We start from the raw sequence: 17479 nt of genomic DNA, 5'->3' as shown, positions 1-17479 counted from the left end.
ATATATATATATATATATATATATATATATATATATATATATATATATTATATTTTATATATATATATATATTATATATATACGGGAAGGTGTGTTCGGCGCCAAATTGGGATTGGACTTTAGCGCTCGTTAAAAGCGCGATTGCGCGTCCGAAGATTGCGTAGTCGATCGCGTTATAATTCCGCTAGACTGAAGTGATATGAATGAACGGAGAAAATGTGTATGTTTCTTCTCTTCCATTCTCTCCTCTCGACTCTTTGAGCATATTTAACACGCTCTACTTGCGCGCTTTACCAAGTCATTGAAATTATCTCGATGATGCCGCGTCGCGAAAAATAACATGACTCGTAATAACATGCACATTCTTTTGATACGACGTAGGAAACGTCGTCGATGTTCCGTTTTTTTTTCTTTTTTTTTGAAGAAAATTTATATATTTAACGTACACATAATCGATAACAATTATTATCACATTAAAACGTAGAATACATTATTATTACGTTAAAAAATAATGATCCATTCCAACGAATGTTTTAAAACTCGAAATTGTACGCACTACTGCGTATACAATTTTACTGATAATATCTTACGATAATCTTTAATTAAATCATAGAACTTGTGTATATTATTAGTTCGAAAATATATACGACGTGTGTGCTATCGGTCAATTTCAAGCACTAAAATAAATCTAATAGCGTCTGGCAACTTTTGACGATCCCGTTATGTGGTTGGAGCATTGCTAATCAAAGCACCGAACAGATGAGACTCTCAACCATCGATCATCCCACGAAGAAATCCATGTACCAGATGAGGCATGCAAGTTTATTACACTCGGCATTTTGCAAATTACTTGTTACTAAACGACATAGTTAAAATTTAAACAATATCTCCTCTTTCTCTCTCAATTTATTTATTAACAATATTTGTTAACGTTTTAATTTAATTTGCTCTAATTGTTTTATTTTAATGTTCATTGCTTCAATTTTCTTCTTGTATTTATTATATTTACGATCTTTTTATTTTATTCTTATTTTTTTTCTTCGTAGTTTTGCATCTTATTAGTTTTTTTCTGATTGTATTTTTTCATGAACAATTTGAAAATTTGTGATTTTATAAGGTCTTTGTGCGATTAACGGGATTATATTCTAGAGCGCTTTATAAACAAAGCTTTTAATCTATCAATCAATCAACTTCTCTCTTTTTTTCCAATAAGTTTTGGAAAAAAATTCTCATAGGATGTGTTAACTGGTAAAGACCAGCCGAACGCGGCAACCGCAAAGGATAAAAGCGTCCGACGCGCGAATAAGTGACGCGCAGCGAACCGTGATAATTAATCAAACCGATCACGTCAAATTCCAAGATTTGACGATATCTTTCCGCCTCAATCAGTCCGTCGCTTTTGTAATTTTGAAAATATTTTTGCAAGAGAGCTAAAAGTATCGGACAAACACGTGCCAAGTAAACGGTTTAAAGAAAAATTCAGTAGTCAGCATAGCCGCCACGTGAGTCACGTGTACGCGAGAGATTTTAATTAATAAAACTGTCGGCCAAGTTGTGCCAAGTTGTGTGTGACTCACCGTCAGGATTAGTGAAGTATCCCCAGGTAGGAATAGCGGTGGCTACCGATTGGATGGCCAGTGCGACGATGCTCAGGGCCAGAGCGGCCGCGGTGCCCCGCGCCGCGACGGCGCGTTTTTCGCTCCGCTGCGGATCGGTGGTCGTCGTGGCGACTGCCCTCACGCCCTGACGACTGTTTGACGGATTGGCTGCCATTCTTCATGCCGTTTGTTGGTTCTCCGAACGTTCACGATGCGTCGCTCATATTTATAACATCCGAATCGATCTGCTTGCCGACAACCCGACTGTGAGATCGGCGATTTGAAGATTCTCAACCGGTAGAATAGTTAGATGATTTAGAGAATAAATATGTTCTCTTAAAAGTGTCAATTTATTGCAGACGGATTTTGTAATTTTACAGCCTTACCGGATTCGACCGGAAATTAAAAACGCTTCGAGTATCGACGCGATAATCGATGCAACTGACGAGTATCGATTTTTAACGCTTGTATCGTTAACTAGGAAAACGAACAAAATCGATCTTTCGCGAATTCGTCAAGTTTTTGTCAAAAACATCAAAAGCAGACTAGCGTAACACGTGTTCCTAATTGTTTTTATTTCTCCTTAAAAACTGTTCGTACCGATTCTTTGGTAATGAGAGCTCATCCTCGAGAAATGTCTTTTAATCCTGTTGGCGCGAGAGTCCTTGACTCTCTTTATCGGAAACCCAACGGTACCAGCTGGTGTCAGGTCGCTCCTTTTAATTGCAAAGTCACGCGGTAAGTCCTCTCCTTCTCGTCGTCGTCGTCGTCGTCTTCGTCGTCGCCTTCGTCGTTTTTGCTGTCGCGGTCGATAATCGAATCTCGTGTTAGCCGCGTTGTCGCACGCATGCAATCGATATCCGTGCCTCGTGAGCAAGAAAGAACGGTGAGAGAGAGAGATGAGTATGACCGGCCGGTGAGAGATAGAAGGGAACGAGCGCGAGGTGTGGTGGGACACAGAGGAATCACGCGCGTATCGGGTGAAGCGAATTCCACCGTTCCGTGTTGTTGTTTCCTTTTGTCCTGCGCACTCTTGTGAATGTCGCATACACACACGAGACCGCTCGCGGATGTATCACATCGATTGTTCCATCGCGGATACTCTTTATCGTTAATTTCTGTACATTAGTCATATGTTGTATTTTTTTTTTTTTAATGTTTTGTGTGTGCTCGAGGCAGTTTTTGTCCCGAAGCGATTCTCAAATTTATCTCGTTATTTCTCTCCCTTCCGAAGCCGTCAAGAGACAAAACACGCCTCTATCATCTGCATACGTGTTATATCTTCCTCGTTCGGAAACCCTTGGTTGAAGACGATCGGATCCCTTCGGAGAACCGGTTTGTGCCAACGTGCGACGTTGCTAAAAATAAGGATGTCTTCTCTCTTTCTCGTTCTTTGATTATCTCTTGCTCCTTTTCTCACTCGCGAGTTCCTCTCGTTGTCTCTCTCGTCGAGAGGATATAATTCCAGCGGGAAAGCGGAACGTAGATGCCGGGACGCGCATTGCGCGCTGAATCGATCGTTGATCGGCGATCGGTTCGACGATCACCGTTTCATCGTTAACGACGTTCGGTTCTGTGTCGAGGAGATATCCTCTCTTCGTTTTCTTCTAACGTGTAATCTTTTGCTCTTTTCTCCGCGGGTCAAAAAACAACAAAGTCAACTTTCTCTTCTACATCGTCAACATCATCGTCGTCGTCTTGAACAAGCTGAGATCGGCGCTCGGCGAACTTATCTATTCGCCGAGCCGCTCTGGAGGTCACGCGTGTCCGTTAGGTAAGGTTGGATCAGTGGCTGGTAATCGCTCGCTGTTTAACGTGTAGACTATAGTACCACTATAGTTATCGATCGGATATGTTCGCTTCATTTCGTGCGCCACGTCTCAAGCCCGACAAGTTTCGCAACGGTGCGGAGCTAGAACGCTTCGTTCGTTCCTTCATCTGTTTTTTTACGTTTTCGTCGTTTGTTTTCTACCTTGTTCCTCTGTTTCTGGTTCCTTCTTCTTTCTCCCTCTCTCTCTCTCTCTCACACACTCTCTCTCTCTGTCACTCGTTGAACAACATCGCTCGATTTTCCCGCTCTTTCCCGTAACGAAAGATCCGGAACTCTTGCGCAGTCGATGTCACTTTCGCCCCGTGTCACCGTGCCATCGTGTAATTAGGTCGCGCGCAAAACTCCCGCGCGACGCACTTTTTTTCATCCGAGAGATTCACACGAGATAAAGAACTCTGTTCGCTTGATTATCTCTCGGCGCGTACAACACGCGTAGCGAAGAGAACAACACTACTCACTTCTACGTTAAAAGTCGATTCGGCCGCTTGGTGGCCGCGTCGCGGCGTAACGGCCGATCACGGAGTGTGTCGTTAACTGTGTCTGCTCGCTCGACGCACTCGCGCACAAAAATCCGAATCTTACGCACACACAGACACACGGCGGGGGGAAGAATTATACGCATTCGCTCGCAACGACGAGAGAGCCGAACTTACGTTACGCGGAAATCACGCAGGAAAAGGTGGGTCGCGTAACGCGGACGAAAAAAAAAGAAGCTCGGAGGAGGATTCTGTTTGTACCTGCGTACTGATCGATGCGCGCGCGCGCGCATTTATGCACGCACGTACGTACGTACGCGAGGAATTACGGAGCGTGCGTGCAAAAGCGCTGTTGGACGCGAAGAAAAGAAGGAGAAAGAGGGCACGCCGCGTGGGCAACGTGAGCAACAAGGAGACGACGAGAGAGAGAACCGAGTAATACGTGTACGCGAGGCCTGCGCGCTGCACGGCGTACTAAACTTCGATACCGACCGGCGAGACCGGGCTGCCTCGACGCGCGCGCGCTTCGTCTCTCTCGGTTCTCTCTCATCGCTCCGCCTGTCTCCGTTTCTCCCAGGTCGCACCGTCTCCTGCTCGCCCCTCTGCTTTTCCTGCACATATACGCTTTGTCACTTACACATACACGTGGTCTTCACTCATGACTTGGCGGCTCTCTCTCGCTTACATTCGCGCTGGTACTCTCGAGTTCCCAATTCTTTCTTTTCTACTCCCCTTCTCTCTCTCTCTTTTTCTTTTTTTTTCTTGTAGTTTTCAACAAACATAGCCAAAAAATTATTCTTCTGTTTTTTTGCAATCGCATTAATATTGCGCAATATCCTTTACAGCACGAAATATTTGCTTAAGACGCGTAATAATAATTCATTTTTACGATTTCAAAGGTGGACAGTATGCGACCATTGAACACATATCAAACAGTCTACATTATCTTGTGACATTTCCGAAGTGCAGTCTTATCTATTTCCTATGCATATTTTATTTTCGATTTGCAATCTTATTCATTTCCTTTGCATCATTTAGTATCTTTGAATAAATCCAAATAATTTTTATTTGCATTTTTTCGTTAAAACAACAGCTGATGTCAGGCTTACATAAAATTATCGTCAAATAAAGAGTCAGTTCGTCGCAGTAGCATTTACAAATCGCCGGTCACATCAATAAGTCCTCAATAACACGTAATAAGTAACAAAAACATAATAGGTGAACATTGTAATGTCGTTGCGAAAAAATTGTGTTAAAGAAATAGTGTAAGAAACTTTGTGTGAATAAATCAATTGTTTTAAATAAACGACAGTAACGATATTTACAAATACAACTGAGAAACATGGTGTTTTATATATTACTGATAACAAATGTTTATTTTCGTTAATACAAATATAATATAAATATTTAATATAAGTATAATATAATATAAATAATTAATATAAATATATAGAAAATATAAATATATTATATGTATAATATAAATTATATTGAACTCCTTATACTACGTTTAACACATTCACAAATATAAAAATAGAAATAATCTTTGTCTCGTCAATTATTATTAATTATTTAAAAGACGTAAAGACGTTTAAAGCATCTTTATAGGAATTTGAACATTTCGTGTAGCAGAAGGGACATGGTTGTTCATCTATGTCGCGTTCGGTTTAATTGAAGCTGCAATGACGCTTTTGTTTACTGATGCGTCACGTCGTATTGTAACTCGGAAAGCGAGAACGCCATTAAAATAGTTAAATGCGCAATTATGTTCTTACGGCATGCAAAAAGTCGACTTTAACTATTTCCTGCAGCTGATAGAATCGGTAAAACTCGTAGAGAAATATTTAATAAATATCCCGTTTCGTGGAAAATTCTCTCGCAAATAAATTCTCCATGAACATGTTTCGTGGTGGTGCGTAAATTATGTACAAACACTCGAATTTTCTTCTGATATGTGAAATATTTTTTAAAATCTTTGAATTTTTTACTAGATATCAAATATTCTTTTTATTTTTTTTTTTTTTTAATATAAAAATAACATTTCTCTATTGTTGCGCAATCTGTTCGTTATTATCGCGCGAATGATTCTGCAGAATGAAATCGACATGTTTGCGTAGTGCACACACAGTAGATTATCACGCACGCACGCACACACAACGCAGCACACCTCTCTCGTTCGACGACGTAAACCTGCTTAAATTGCGAGAACTTCCGCTTTTATCGAGATATATTCTGTTCTCTCCCTTGGATTTCAGCCTACTCATGTTTCCGAACTCGGTAAGTTCTCAAAGAGTTGAGTCTCGGTTTTATGCGATATTCCAAGAGAGAATTCTCTATTACATATAATCAATATCTCTTACAGTAATACAATGATATTATAAGCCAATAAAAAAAAAAATAGAAATTGTAACTTGTCTCGCTTGAGGCGTTGGCGCACACATATAACAAAACGTCACAAAAGAATGTGTCAGAAAATAATCGGACACACACACACACACACACACACATACAAACAAACAAAACACACAATCTTTATTGAACGTGACAACGCGCGCGCAGCAGGGTGCAGAAATGTAATCGACATTATTGTTTCGCGACTTTAGTAATAAGAATGTCATTGGCCGTTTAACAGCTAAGATAGATGATAATCCACGTCTTTGTACGACCAAATATTCCGCCCTGCGTGGGGGCGGGTAATTTAAATTAATAACGGCATGTGCGGAACACAGGAGCGTAATTAGCAACAGGCGTACACCGGAGAAGTCAATAATAGGATATGCACCTGTGCATCGGAGGGATGTGCCACTAAATAAGCTCGTAATCGCTTTACGACTCTTGGAAGTAGTCTGCTTCTGCGTGTTTTAATTGATAACCCCGCAGCGTTATATTTATCACATCACTGAGGGCGTGGTGAAACGCGTATCTTTGCGGAATTACAGTTTCCAACGCGTACTGCAATTGCAGCAGCAGCTCTCTCTCTCTCTCTCTCTTTCTTTCTTTCTCGTAAACTCATAGTTATATACTACATTAAACGGGACACGCTGTATTCTCCGCGGCGCAATAAATCCTGAGCGCGCTGATCCGAATGGAGAACGGAAGGAAAAAGCGCAAAACCGCGAAATGTCGCGCTACCGTGACACATCGAATCGGATGAACGACGAGGAAATCGGAATAAAAAAAACTCGATGCTTTTTATTCGATGATCACCTTAAGAATCGTCTGGATTTTTTCGACCTAATTACGAAAAGAATTGTCCTGCGTAGTTTCACACTATACGACATAACGAGAATGTAGAACACGTTCGATTAAATTAATTACTTTCTCGTTAAAAAAAAAAAATGAAATTGTTAAAGACAGGTTTTAAAGCTTCAACATTTTCGTTACCTTCCAATAACTGCTAACTGTAAGTTAGCGTCTTATTTGGTTTTGTTAAATCAATACGATGTGTTAGCCATCTCTCGTCGTAAGGTGTTATGACCTAGATATGATGCATCGTCGTATCACAAGTAACGCCTGCTCTGTCACCGAGTGTTTCTATCTCCTCTAGTTGTCATTCGTGCCTGGCAACTGACGTCAGGCAGTAAGGCAGAGGCACGATGCTTGTCTCCGCTTGTGGTCTGCTCTCAAGGTTACGTATTTTGTGCCCGTATAGTAATTCCACTTACGCAACGACATACCGAGACCTCGGAGGCCACGTATAATAACGCTTCGAAGACATCAACAGACTTGGTAAATAAAGCTGAGTCAACAGGGCCGAGACGCGCCACCGTAAAAAATATCTTATGTTCATACATGTTGTTAGTGTTTTCGTTAAATTTCTTGACTCTCTTATCTTCAAACCTTCAGCCAGGCATATTCTCTTGATTATTTGTGTCACACTATTTTTCATAAAAGAGTTACGTTACGTAATTTTTTCTAAAATTTTTGAATCACAGAATATTAACTCTTCGTGAACAGACTCCAAAAACGCTTACCGGTTAGACGGACTGGGTCTGTGAGACCCACGCGACCCCCATTTAAAATCAAATGGGAGTCCGCAAAGAATCAATACTTTTTCTATTTTTCGAAAGTTTAAACAATTCTGCGTTGATCATGAAAAAAAAACATTGAACAAATCTCTAGTATTTTCGAAGATATAAGCGTTTAGAAACAATTTATTTTTACTAGGGACACCGGCTTGAAATTTTTGGGTGAGTCTGGGAGAGACCCACCCAGTCTATCCACCGAGGGTTAAAATCCGTTCGATTTATGAATTCAATTTTGTTCACTTGCTCAGAAATATATATTTTATTTGTCAGAAGAGGGTCGCGCTTCTTGACCGTTCGAAGACCAAACGATTCAATATATCAAAATACACACACACACGCGCGCGCGCGCGCGCGTGAAATATCCTAAGATTATTCTACGACCAAGCACTCGTGAATTACGAAGATATTATTTATTACATAAAGCCGACTCGGATCGAGGACATAGGTCACCGAGATTCTGCAGGGTTAACTCGTTTAACCTTTTCTCTATCTTTCTCTTTCTCTCGCACGAAATCGAGATCGAGATTTACGCGACCTTAGAGATGTATACTTTGATTAACAGAACTCTCGCGACGACGATCTCCTGTAGCTTGTTACTTTTGCTCGTCAGTCTTTTGTTGGAACAATATTGATGTGGAAAGAGAAAATATAAAATTAAAACGTGCGTATTCAAGTGCGAATAAAATAAAATAAAACATCAATGTGTTGTCTTATATTACTGTTACGCACACTACAGTGTCAAATCTTCCGACAATTTTACGGTTTTTTTTTCTCAGTTACCTTTTTCCCTTTCTTCCGCTCACCATCGGCCTTTTTTCTTCCTTCTTCTGGTCGCGCGCGCGGTTTTCTCACTCTTCTAATCACGAATCCACTCACGCACGCGTGTGTCGCGTCCGCGCACAGTATTATCAAAAAAATACAGATTGCCATCTCCATTAGGATTCGATTTCGAGCATCGTAACTATTGGGATGTTCGATTGTATTAAAAATAATGATACTCTTATTTGGTTACAAGCAATAAAGTGTTTTTTCAACCGTTCAATATCGGAAACCACAAAAGCTATCGCACTAACCATTAATTTGCGTTTGCACGAAATTGAATGAAACAAGAAGGGTTTCCCATTGTACACCCACGGCATTTAATCTCGGGTTACATTGCCGAAACTGTTGACGTTAGAGGCAAAAGCGAAGTACCCACGTAATACCGTTTGTTTTAAAGGTGTGCGTCAATAGTTTCCGAGTTTATAAACTTTTGATAAAATTTCCTGAAATGCAATTAAACTTTAGATGTGAATACTTTAGATATGTAACTTTCTCCTTTATTAAAACTTTCAAAACTTTTGGAGAAAAATATACAAATTACGAAAAATATGCAAAAAATTATGCAAACTTGTTAATAAGAGATAAGTGCAAGTTTTACAAGTAATTGTGAATAATGTTACGTGTGTATATGTACATACCTTACGGGTAATCCTTCGTGGCAAGGAAATCATGTTGCGAGTTAATCGTACGTCACGATCCAGTTACTTGACCCCGCAGGTCTAGCATGACGTTGCCTCGTCGGTCTGACAAGGAAGAGGTCATCGTGACTCTGAAGGTTCTCAATTGACCGAGTAACTGTAAAAAAAGCTATTTCCTCTCACTTATATATTTTAAACATTTTGCACCAAAGGTGCGTCAAATATCTCGAACGTAGATGTTCAATTTGAGTTGATAAAATATATATGATATATATATATATATAATATGTAGAAATATGGTTTAATTTATATTTTAGTAATCAATTTATATAAATTATTTAATTTTATTTCTTATATCATATTTTCATATTTTTTACTCAACAGTTTTATAAGGTTTTTTATTTATGATTTCGAGTATGTTTTTGGAGTCCAGCTTGTCAGACATTTGTTTATTTTACGAAACAGCCAGTTGTTGCAAACCTCGAAACAATAATATAAAAACTTCAATCTTCCTTTATAAAGAATTTTTAATTTGCGTTTATATTTTCAAATATTATTGTTTTTAATTTTTTTATTTATAAGATATAGTCCACAAAAGCAAAACCCGTATGTGAAAAAAATAATAAAACCACAAAGGAAACTTAACTCTACTAATATGTACTTTATGTAAAATATTATTTTGTTTTTATTTTGTTAAGCGTTATTTATAAATAAATTTTATGTGAAATTGTTAATTTACTTGGAAAAAAAAAGTCAAACTCTCTGAAATAAAAACAAGTGACGCGGTAAATGTGAACGACGCTGTGGGAAAGCTTATAGAGAAACGAAAGGAGAAAAAGCACACTCTCTGTGTACATATATAATATATATTATATTTCCATGATATATATATATGTATAGATATACATATATCGGTACGCGTGTACATCCACCTTTCGGATACAATGCATAACATCTATTATTTAGTAATATTTATCTGATATAATTCGTATGCATATACACACATGTAACATATGGTTTAAAGTGTTTAAGAGACGGTACGGGGGAGAAATATCTAAGTTTATACGCACCGTCAAGATAGACAAATCGCCGCTATATTTTAGACACAGATATACACATAATTTTAATTATTTCAATTTTTGCTTTGGCGACTGTAAGATAATTTCACGTCTTCTTTACGTCGGTGCTCAAATTCGAAAGAATTTTCGGAGAAAATTTCTCATTACACTTTATAATATCTTATCGATTACTCGCAATCGTTCTCGACGGAATCGACGGTGACCGAGAAACACCGGCGATCCGATTGGCGATAGTGGCTGGGAATAAATCTCCAATCGGAAGACACGGTAATTCCTATAATTTGTCATTGCGCAAATTTCCACGCAAACTTTCTTTCCAATTCTTCGTCTGGTCTAGAAGGATTGCGAATTTAGCAAAACATATATAAGATTCGGACTTGACTCGTCGGAGAAAAATGATATTTCTCGTGGCAAACGAGATTTTCAACATTGTTGTATACATTACGCACGAGTCAAGCTGCGGATTCTCTGTACAGATAAACTTTTGAAGAGGTCCGTCAAAAAGGTCGTCGAAAAGAGCAAGCAACTAATCGATATTGACAACGCACTAACTTTCATGTGTCATTCTTTTGATTCTTTTTGTTTGTTTTATTTGTATATCGTTGTGAAAAAATGCGATATATTTTTCTCTGAATTTAAACAACGCAATTTGTCGTCAAACAAAAACGCAATTACCAAGTTTTATCGCGTTTACATACATTTTGCGCAATGTCTGAAGTTTTGTTCGAGAACTTAAATACAGAAACTTATATATTAAGGTGAGCAACTATTCCGCGAATACGTGTAACAAATTTTTCTGAATACTTTCCGAAATTTATTTTTATTTGAAAAAAAATCTTTCTTTTCTTTGAAAGAAACATCGTGTGGCTGCAGCACATCTTCTCATGACTGCATTCCTCACGCCGTCTCTCGTCCGGAAGATTCGATCAGCAGCTGAAGCTGAAGGAACAGTCGATCAGCACAAGTCGTCTGCATTCTTGCGTTCGCCATTTTCAAGCTTCAGTTCGACGACGACGATGACCTTCGTCAAAAATGAAGATAAAACGGGAAACTCACAGGAGAGGTATTCAAAAAAAAAAAGAAAAAAGAAAAAACTCAGGAAGAATAAAAAATACAATAAAATATACATATGTATATATAATAATAAATGTAACATATAAATTTTCTCTTATATAAAAAAAAAATAATTATATGTACAATAAATTATTCTTCAAGAAAGGAAAGAGAAAATTGTTTATTAATCACAAATAGTCGAGCGCAGCTGATCCCGGTATATCAAATATCGCGAGAGAGGTAGATGTGAAAGACCGCATCTCGAGAGATCGAAAAGTTAAGAGAGTTATATCGCGCAAAGGTTTTTTTTTCGAGAGCGTGACATTTTTGCTATTTATTATCTTCAAGCCAATCGTATTGAACTCAACAAATATAATTGTATGTCTCTCTATAGAAAATGCGCGAGAAAAAAACAATAAAGGAATGTCAAAGCGTATCATTGAGGCCTTCGTTCTATAATCGAGAATCGGAGCGTTGAAGACGACGAATTGGAATTAATTCCACGGGACAGATTCGTCACGTAGGCTAACATTGTACGAGAAGAGGAACGTTGTCCGAACTTGACGAAATAGTTTCTTCGAAAAAGGCTATGATAATGAAAAAAAAAATAAAAAAATAAAAGAGAACGAAAAATAAAGAGAAGAGAGATAGAAGTCGCAAGCTAAGAGTAGAAAGACTAGAGCAGAGGAGAGGAGAGGAGAGGAAAATATTATTTAGCCCCACTTCTGGAAGAGACCCATCCGCTGACACTGGCAATTGGACATCCACAAATTGCAACGGCAGCTGGAGCTGTAGCAGCAATCGTTCGGTCGGTGATCGCAATTGCCGCCGCGCCTTATGCAACTTCGCCTATAAAAATATGACAGACGCAACGTACGTCTACTCGAAATTAGGGGAACCGAGAGAATATCTTTTTGCGACATCGAGACATCAAGAGGGAAATTTAAAGGGGAAAGAAAATTGTTGCGAACAAAAGACTGTTCAATTTTCAATTATTACATTCGGACGCAACGACGCATTACCGAGTGAAGTTTAAAAATACTTATTATTTACATTCTCGGGATTGTAACAGGTTTGCAAAATTATTATTATTTTGCACATTTTCAACTGCGTTAGCTCTGGACTTTTTTGTAACATTTTATGTCAGTTATGTCAGCGCATAAAATGTTTATACACTATTTTTACACAACTCTTAATTAAGGAAATAATTAAAGGGGAAAGTGTTATATATTCTCTAAGCGTGGAAACTTATTTTGAAAAAATAGAGTCGTAGAGAGAAAAAAACTAAAAACCAGGAAATGATAAGCAAGAAGAAACTCTACTCACTTCTGCGCTGCCCGAATCAAATTCTCCAAAGCATTGTCTGCATACTCCGAGGAATCAACACCTTGAAGTTCGCCTACGTCTTCTGCGAAAATAAATAAAACAAAAAAGTTTGTGTTAGTATGAGATCTACAAGTAAAAGTCTCGTCTTAAAGATAGATAGATAGATAGATAGATAGATAGATAGATAGAGAGAGAGCAAAAATAGAAAAGCGTTCTACACATATCCTTTTCTTCTTTTCTACATGCCAACACAAAGATGTTAACATCTCCTAACAATGTCGCGAGTATATAAGTTGCTCCGACTCGATGTGCAACCATCAAAGTAGATATTTGTCCGCTGATTTTTTTGTACGAAGGCAAATCTATCAAATAAACCGTAAATATTCCGAGATTAAAACATTCGATCGAGAAAAAGCACGTTCTTTTCATGTTCGTTGGTGCGTGTATGTTTTATGTATAATCTACTTTGATAAAGTTCACGAAGGACTGAATGCTCTTAATAAATAGTAATGTGTTAAGTTTTTTCTGGAAAAAAAAGACGGAGGACACAGAAATACATAAATCAAGGTTATATATTCAACATTTCTTTAGTTTTTCTTTATTATCGCGCAACTTCGTCTTTTTTCGCGGCAGTGTAGTCTTTCACAGAAGGAGAGAAGAGAGGTAAATTACGACTCGTTAAACACATTACACTGAATCTCGTTATACTTTCTCGAAACTTGTGCGAGAAAAAACAAATGAAAAAGTACGTTACACCATCTCGGAGCAAATAGAGCGAAGTTCGATTTTTCGGTGTTTTTCTTTGAAAATTTCTCTCTTTAAGTTTCTTCCCTTATCGACGCAATATGTATTATTCATTTTGTTCTTTTAGTTTCTTCAAATTTGCTCACTAACGCACAAGAACAGCGAAAAAATTTAAAAAAAGACACTAACATATAGCGCGAAAGAGAATAATAATAATAATAAATCTTAAAATAAAAATAAGATTAAAAGTAAAAATTTTTAACTAAAGAACTTTTCATACGCGCGTTTGAACAAAATATATCGTATTACGGCCGCGTGTTATCAAGTTGAGCGTCTTCAGAAAAAAACTGAGAGAAGAAAATTCACGAAGAAAAAAGATAAATACTCAATTTTATACTCGTTAGGTAGTTAATCTTGATGAGAGTGATTCTTTCCAAGTTATTGGCTCGTGAGAAACGCAAAATGACGACAATCCATTATTTTTCTTTTTTTTTTCTCTCTCTCTCTCTCGTTTTTTTCTTTTCTCTCTCCGTCGGCAACTTTCATAAGATGAAGATTTTCTAATCTACAGATCTTCCTTCTTTTTTTTTTCCTTCGTCTTGTTTCGCCAACTTTTCGCGAATGCTCCAGGGATATTGTTGTTATTTCAACAATGTACAGCGGGACAGGGAATTGCAAAATTATTTTCATTCAAAGCAACAAGATCGTATCTTTCACCACACTCAAAAGAGTCTTCACGTACCGCGGAGAGACAAATAGTAATATTCCAAAATGGAGAGTAATTTTTGTAAATTAACTTCTTGATTAAAATAATAATGAGCCAGCGTTTGTTCTTTTGAAGAATGAAAGTTGATAACAGCAACGTGACACTGTCGTTATCTTTCGCGTTGTTTCAGATATTTTATATATATATATATATTTTATATATATTGTTTTTTTTATCAGTCGCTCCTTGTGTATTATATACACACACGTTTATACATATAAGAACAAATAAATATACCATTGCAAGAATTTAATACACGGTTGTGTTACGTTGTGCGGCAATTATTATCCTTCACGCATTTTTTTTTTTTCAGTCCCGATGTGAATAAAGTGCGCAGAAATGCAAAAGAAATATTTCGAAATAATATGTTGCAATTTTTTGTAACTTAATAAAAAAAAAAAAGAAACAAATTGCACATCTCATCATTAATACTTGAAATATGAGAAAAGCAAACTAATTGAAAACGGACATGTAGCCGATAGACGACGAAACGAATAAAGAACACGTCCGTTGCGAGATATGTAACGAGAAATCGAACAAACAATTGCCTTTGAAGGAAACCCCGAAAAGCAATCAGACGCGCACGTAATTAAATCGTCGAGACCGACACCCCGCCGGAAGCTGAATAACAGTTTCATTAAAAGCACCGGTGGCGGTTCTTAGTCATCATTATCGTTAATGAAACGATCAAGTTTGTTGGATTACAGCGGTTTTACACTAGAATTTAAGCCGCGCTTATTTCTCAAATTTTTGCGTAAGAACGCAACAATTCGATACACAGATAACCGGTTCACATACACAATTCCGAGCGATTCGATATCTCACTACGCGTGTGTAGACTTTCGAAACATAGTTTCAAGCAGAAGCTGTTTAGTTGAACGTCGGCTTCAACCGGAGAACACTGTAAGAATCTAATAATATTCGATAATTTTATTCTATTTCTCTTTTATTCGCTCTTCTGTACGCGTCCGATCATATACAGATCTGCACCACTCGCGTTCATCACTTTCTGTCGCACCACTGAACGATAGTGCGCGCGATACACGACTCCAGTTCGCCAAGATGTCTAACAAATTTTAACAAATTGTATAGATAAACACGTAACTTTTAACTAAATTGTTCAAGTAGAAAAACGAATTTTATAGATAAACTTTTATCGCGAAAAAGTCAAGTATCTTCGTTTTGCTAAAACTTGGGGAAAAAAAAAACGTTAACTTGAAACTCTCGAACGTACGTCAGCAGGATTATGCATTCTTGTTTTTGGACTTCTCTTGTAAGTCATAAATAAATTATGAGAAACTTGCATCTCACACATAATCCTTTACACACTTATAATACTCTTACATTACTCTTTGTCAAACATGACACGTGAAATCTTAAAATATTAAGCGAACTTGACGTACAAGTTTAAATGAGTTTCAAAATGTAATTTGATGTGCGAAGCGCGCTTATAGTTTATAAGTTTTAATATTGACTTTTTATTTTGTGCAGAGAGAAAGAGAGAGAGAAATTCTAAATATAAGTTAGAATATTTGAATCGAAAAGAACAAAGTTTTTAGTGGTTTACACAGACGAGCAAATTTGTTCAAAGTATTACGACTTTTTTCCGATAAACAAGAAATTAAATTAGTCTTACAACGAGGATAAAATTTGTTTTAATAAAACTTTTCCCGTTAGATAATAATGAAAGTTTACTCAAACATTCTACTCTGGTCCCACACAAAACTCCTAGTTTCTCGGTGTCGAAACTTCACAGATGCAAACATATGTTACATATTTATGAGAAGTGTCATAGATTTCTTTGCACACTATATATACAGAATATATAAAAGTACCTATTTATATACAAAATTTGAAAGAAGTAAGTTTTCTATTTATATGTAAATCAAAAATTTCATCGCACACTTAAAATTACGTTTATATTTATGAAAAACGAATTAAATTAATCTGATATAAATAATAATAAAAAATATCTTTTTTAAAATATTAATGTGAAAAATTGTTTATTTAGACCGTGTCTGTTCGCTTATGGACAGAAAATTTTTTTATTATATGTATGTAAAATTTTTGAAAAAACACATAAGAATTAAAAGTAATACAAAAATAAAATACAATGCAAAAGAATAAATAATATCTGCAGTTACGTATGTGTGTACGTAAAACATTCGGATAATTTCTCGCCGTTTCTTTCTCGCACAACAATGTAAATAACCGAAGTTTAACATGGAAAGTCTGTCAAATGTGTAAAAGAAAAACTTCAATTATTTGCTGTTTTATTATGTTCTTTGAGTTTGTGTGTTGTGTTGAGAATAATGTAAAGCTTGCAAGAAAGAACCGGAATTATCATCGGAACTCACCACCGTCGTCGATATAAGGACTGGCGAAGCTGTTGGCGGCCAGGATGACCAACAGAAGAGAGCACCATAGAATCCAGGACCTCATATCCGCTATAGAATCACTTGATAATTTAGTAGCGCGAACGGAAAAAAGGTTTCGCAACGCAAAAGTTTGTAACGCAAAGTCTCGACTGCCTTGTTCGTCGTCCTTTGCGCTCAGATAAGGAGTCTCACCCTTTCAGCTCTCACCGGATACTGGGGCGCGAGTGAGAGTCCTACCACGATCGCGGTGCTTATATAGGTGCGGGAGGCGTGGCGATGCGCCCCCACAAAGATACATAGAAGCGAAGCTTGAGCTTTTGGTTTAGACGCAAGATTCTCTCCACGCGTACAGAAGCATCTCTTTGAACAAGGTAAAAGGATGGGGGTTGAAACTGTTTTATTAGGAAGTTGGTGCTGCTACCCCGCAGTTGCTGCCGCTCGATTGTGCTTTCGACGAACTCGTACTCTTCAACAGGAGCAACTAGTTGCAAAGCAACTGGTACCCGAACACTTTCCTTTCTCTTCTCTTCTCTTTCTCTTTTTATCTGGCCTGTCTGTCTGTTTTGTTTCTTGACTGACAACCTTTAAGAGGGTCCTGGAGTAAGACCCGAAGTCCGCACTGGGGTCTCTGCCCGGAAAGTGGCGCCCTCAGTGGTTAAGTTATTNCGTCCTTCTTTTAAAGTGAGACGGGCAATCGCGCTGTCTATCGCGTCACCGGTCTTTCGTCGCAAGACTCGAGC

General features: G+C 37.7%; 2 protein-coding genes across 4 annotated transcripts in view; both read right to left on the bottom strand.

Moving 5' to 3' along the window:
- LOC109859404 overlaps positions 1–1773 on the bottom strand; it is a 31311-nt gene extending 29538 nt beyond the window's left edge. Inside the window, exon 1 of the mRNA XM_020437656.1 lies at positions 1578–1773. Coding sequence (XP_020293245.1) covers positions 1578–1773 — 196 coding nt within the window. The remainder of the gene's footprint in view (positions 1–1577) is intronic.
- Positions 1774–11642: 9869 nt separating this feature from the next.
- LOC109860250 lies at positions 11643–16962 on the bottom strand. Of its 3 annotated transcripts, XM_020439229.1 has the most exons (4): positions 16932–16962; positions 16719–16808; positions 12852–12933; positions 11643–12404 (listed from the first exon to the last, which is right to left on the bottom strand). In XM_020439229.1, exons 2-4 carry the CDS (start codon positions 16801–16803, stop codon positions 12239–12241), a joined length of 333 nt encoding a protein of 110 aa, XP_020294818.1. In that variant the 5' UTR covers positions 16804–16808; positions 16932–16962; the 3' UTR covers positions 11643–12238. The 3 variants fall into 3 exon arrangements, with proteins under 3 accessions (XP_020294818.1, XP_020294810.1, XP_020294827.1); XM_020439221.1 differs by having other exon boundaries at positions 16719–16954; XM_020439238.1 differs by having other exon boundaries at positions 11643–12374; positions 16719–16954.
- Between the last annotated feature and the right edge of the window lie 517 nt (positions 16963–17479).

This window comes from Pseudomyrmex gracilis, unplaced genomic scaffold (genome assembly GCF_002006095.1).
Source record: "Pseudomyrmex gracilis isolate BER0280 unplaced genomic scaffold, ASM200609v1 scaffold_7, whole genome shotgun sequence".
Lineage (NCBI taxonomy): Eukaryota > Metazoa > Arthropoda > Insecta > Hymenoptera > Formicidae > Pseudomyrmex > Pseudomyrmex gracilis.
Note: the sequence above shows the minus strand (reverse complement) of the source record. Positions and strands in the feature narration are given on the sequence as shown.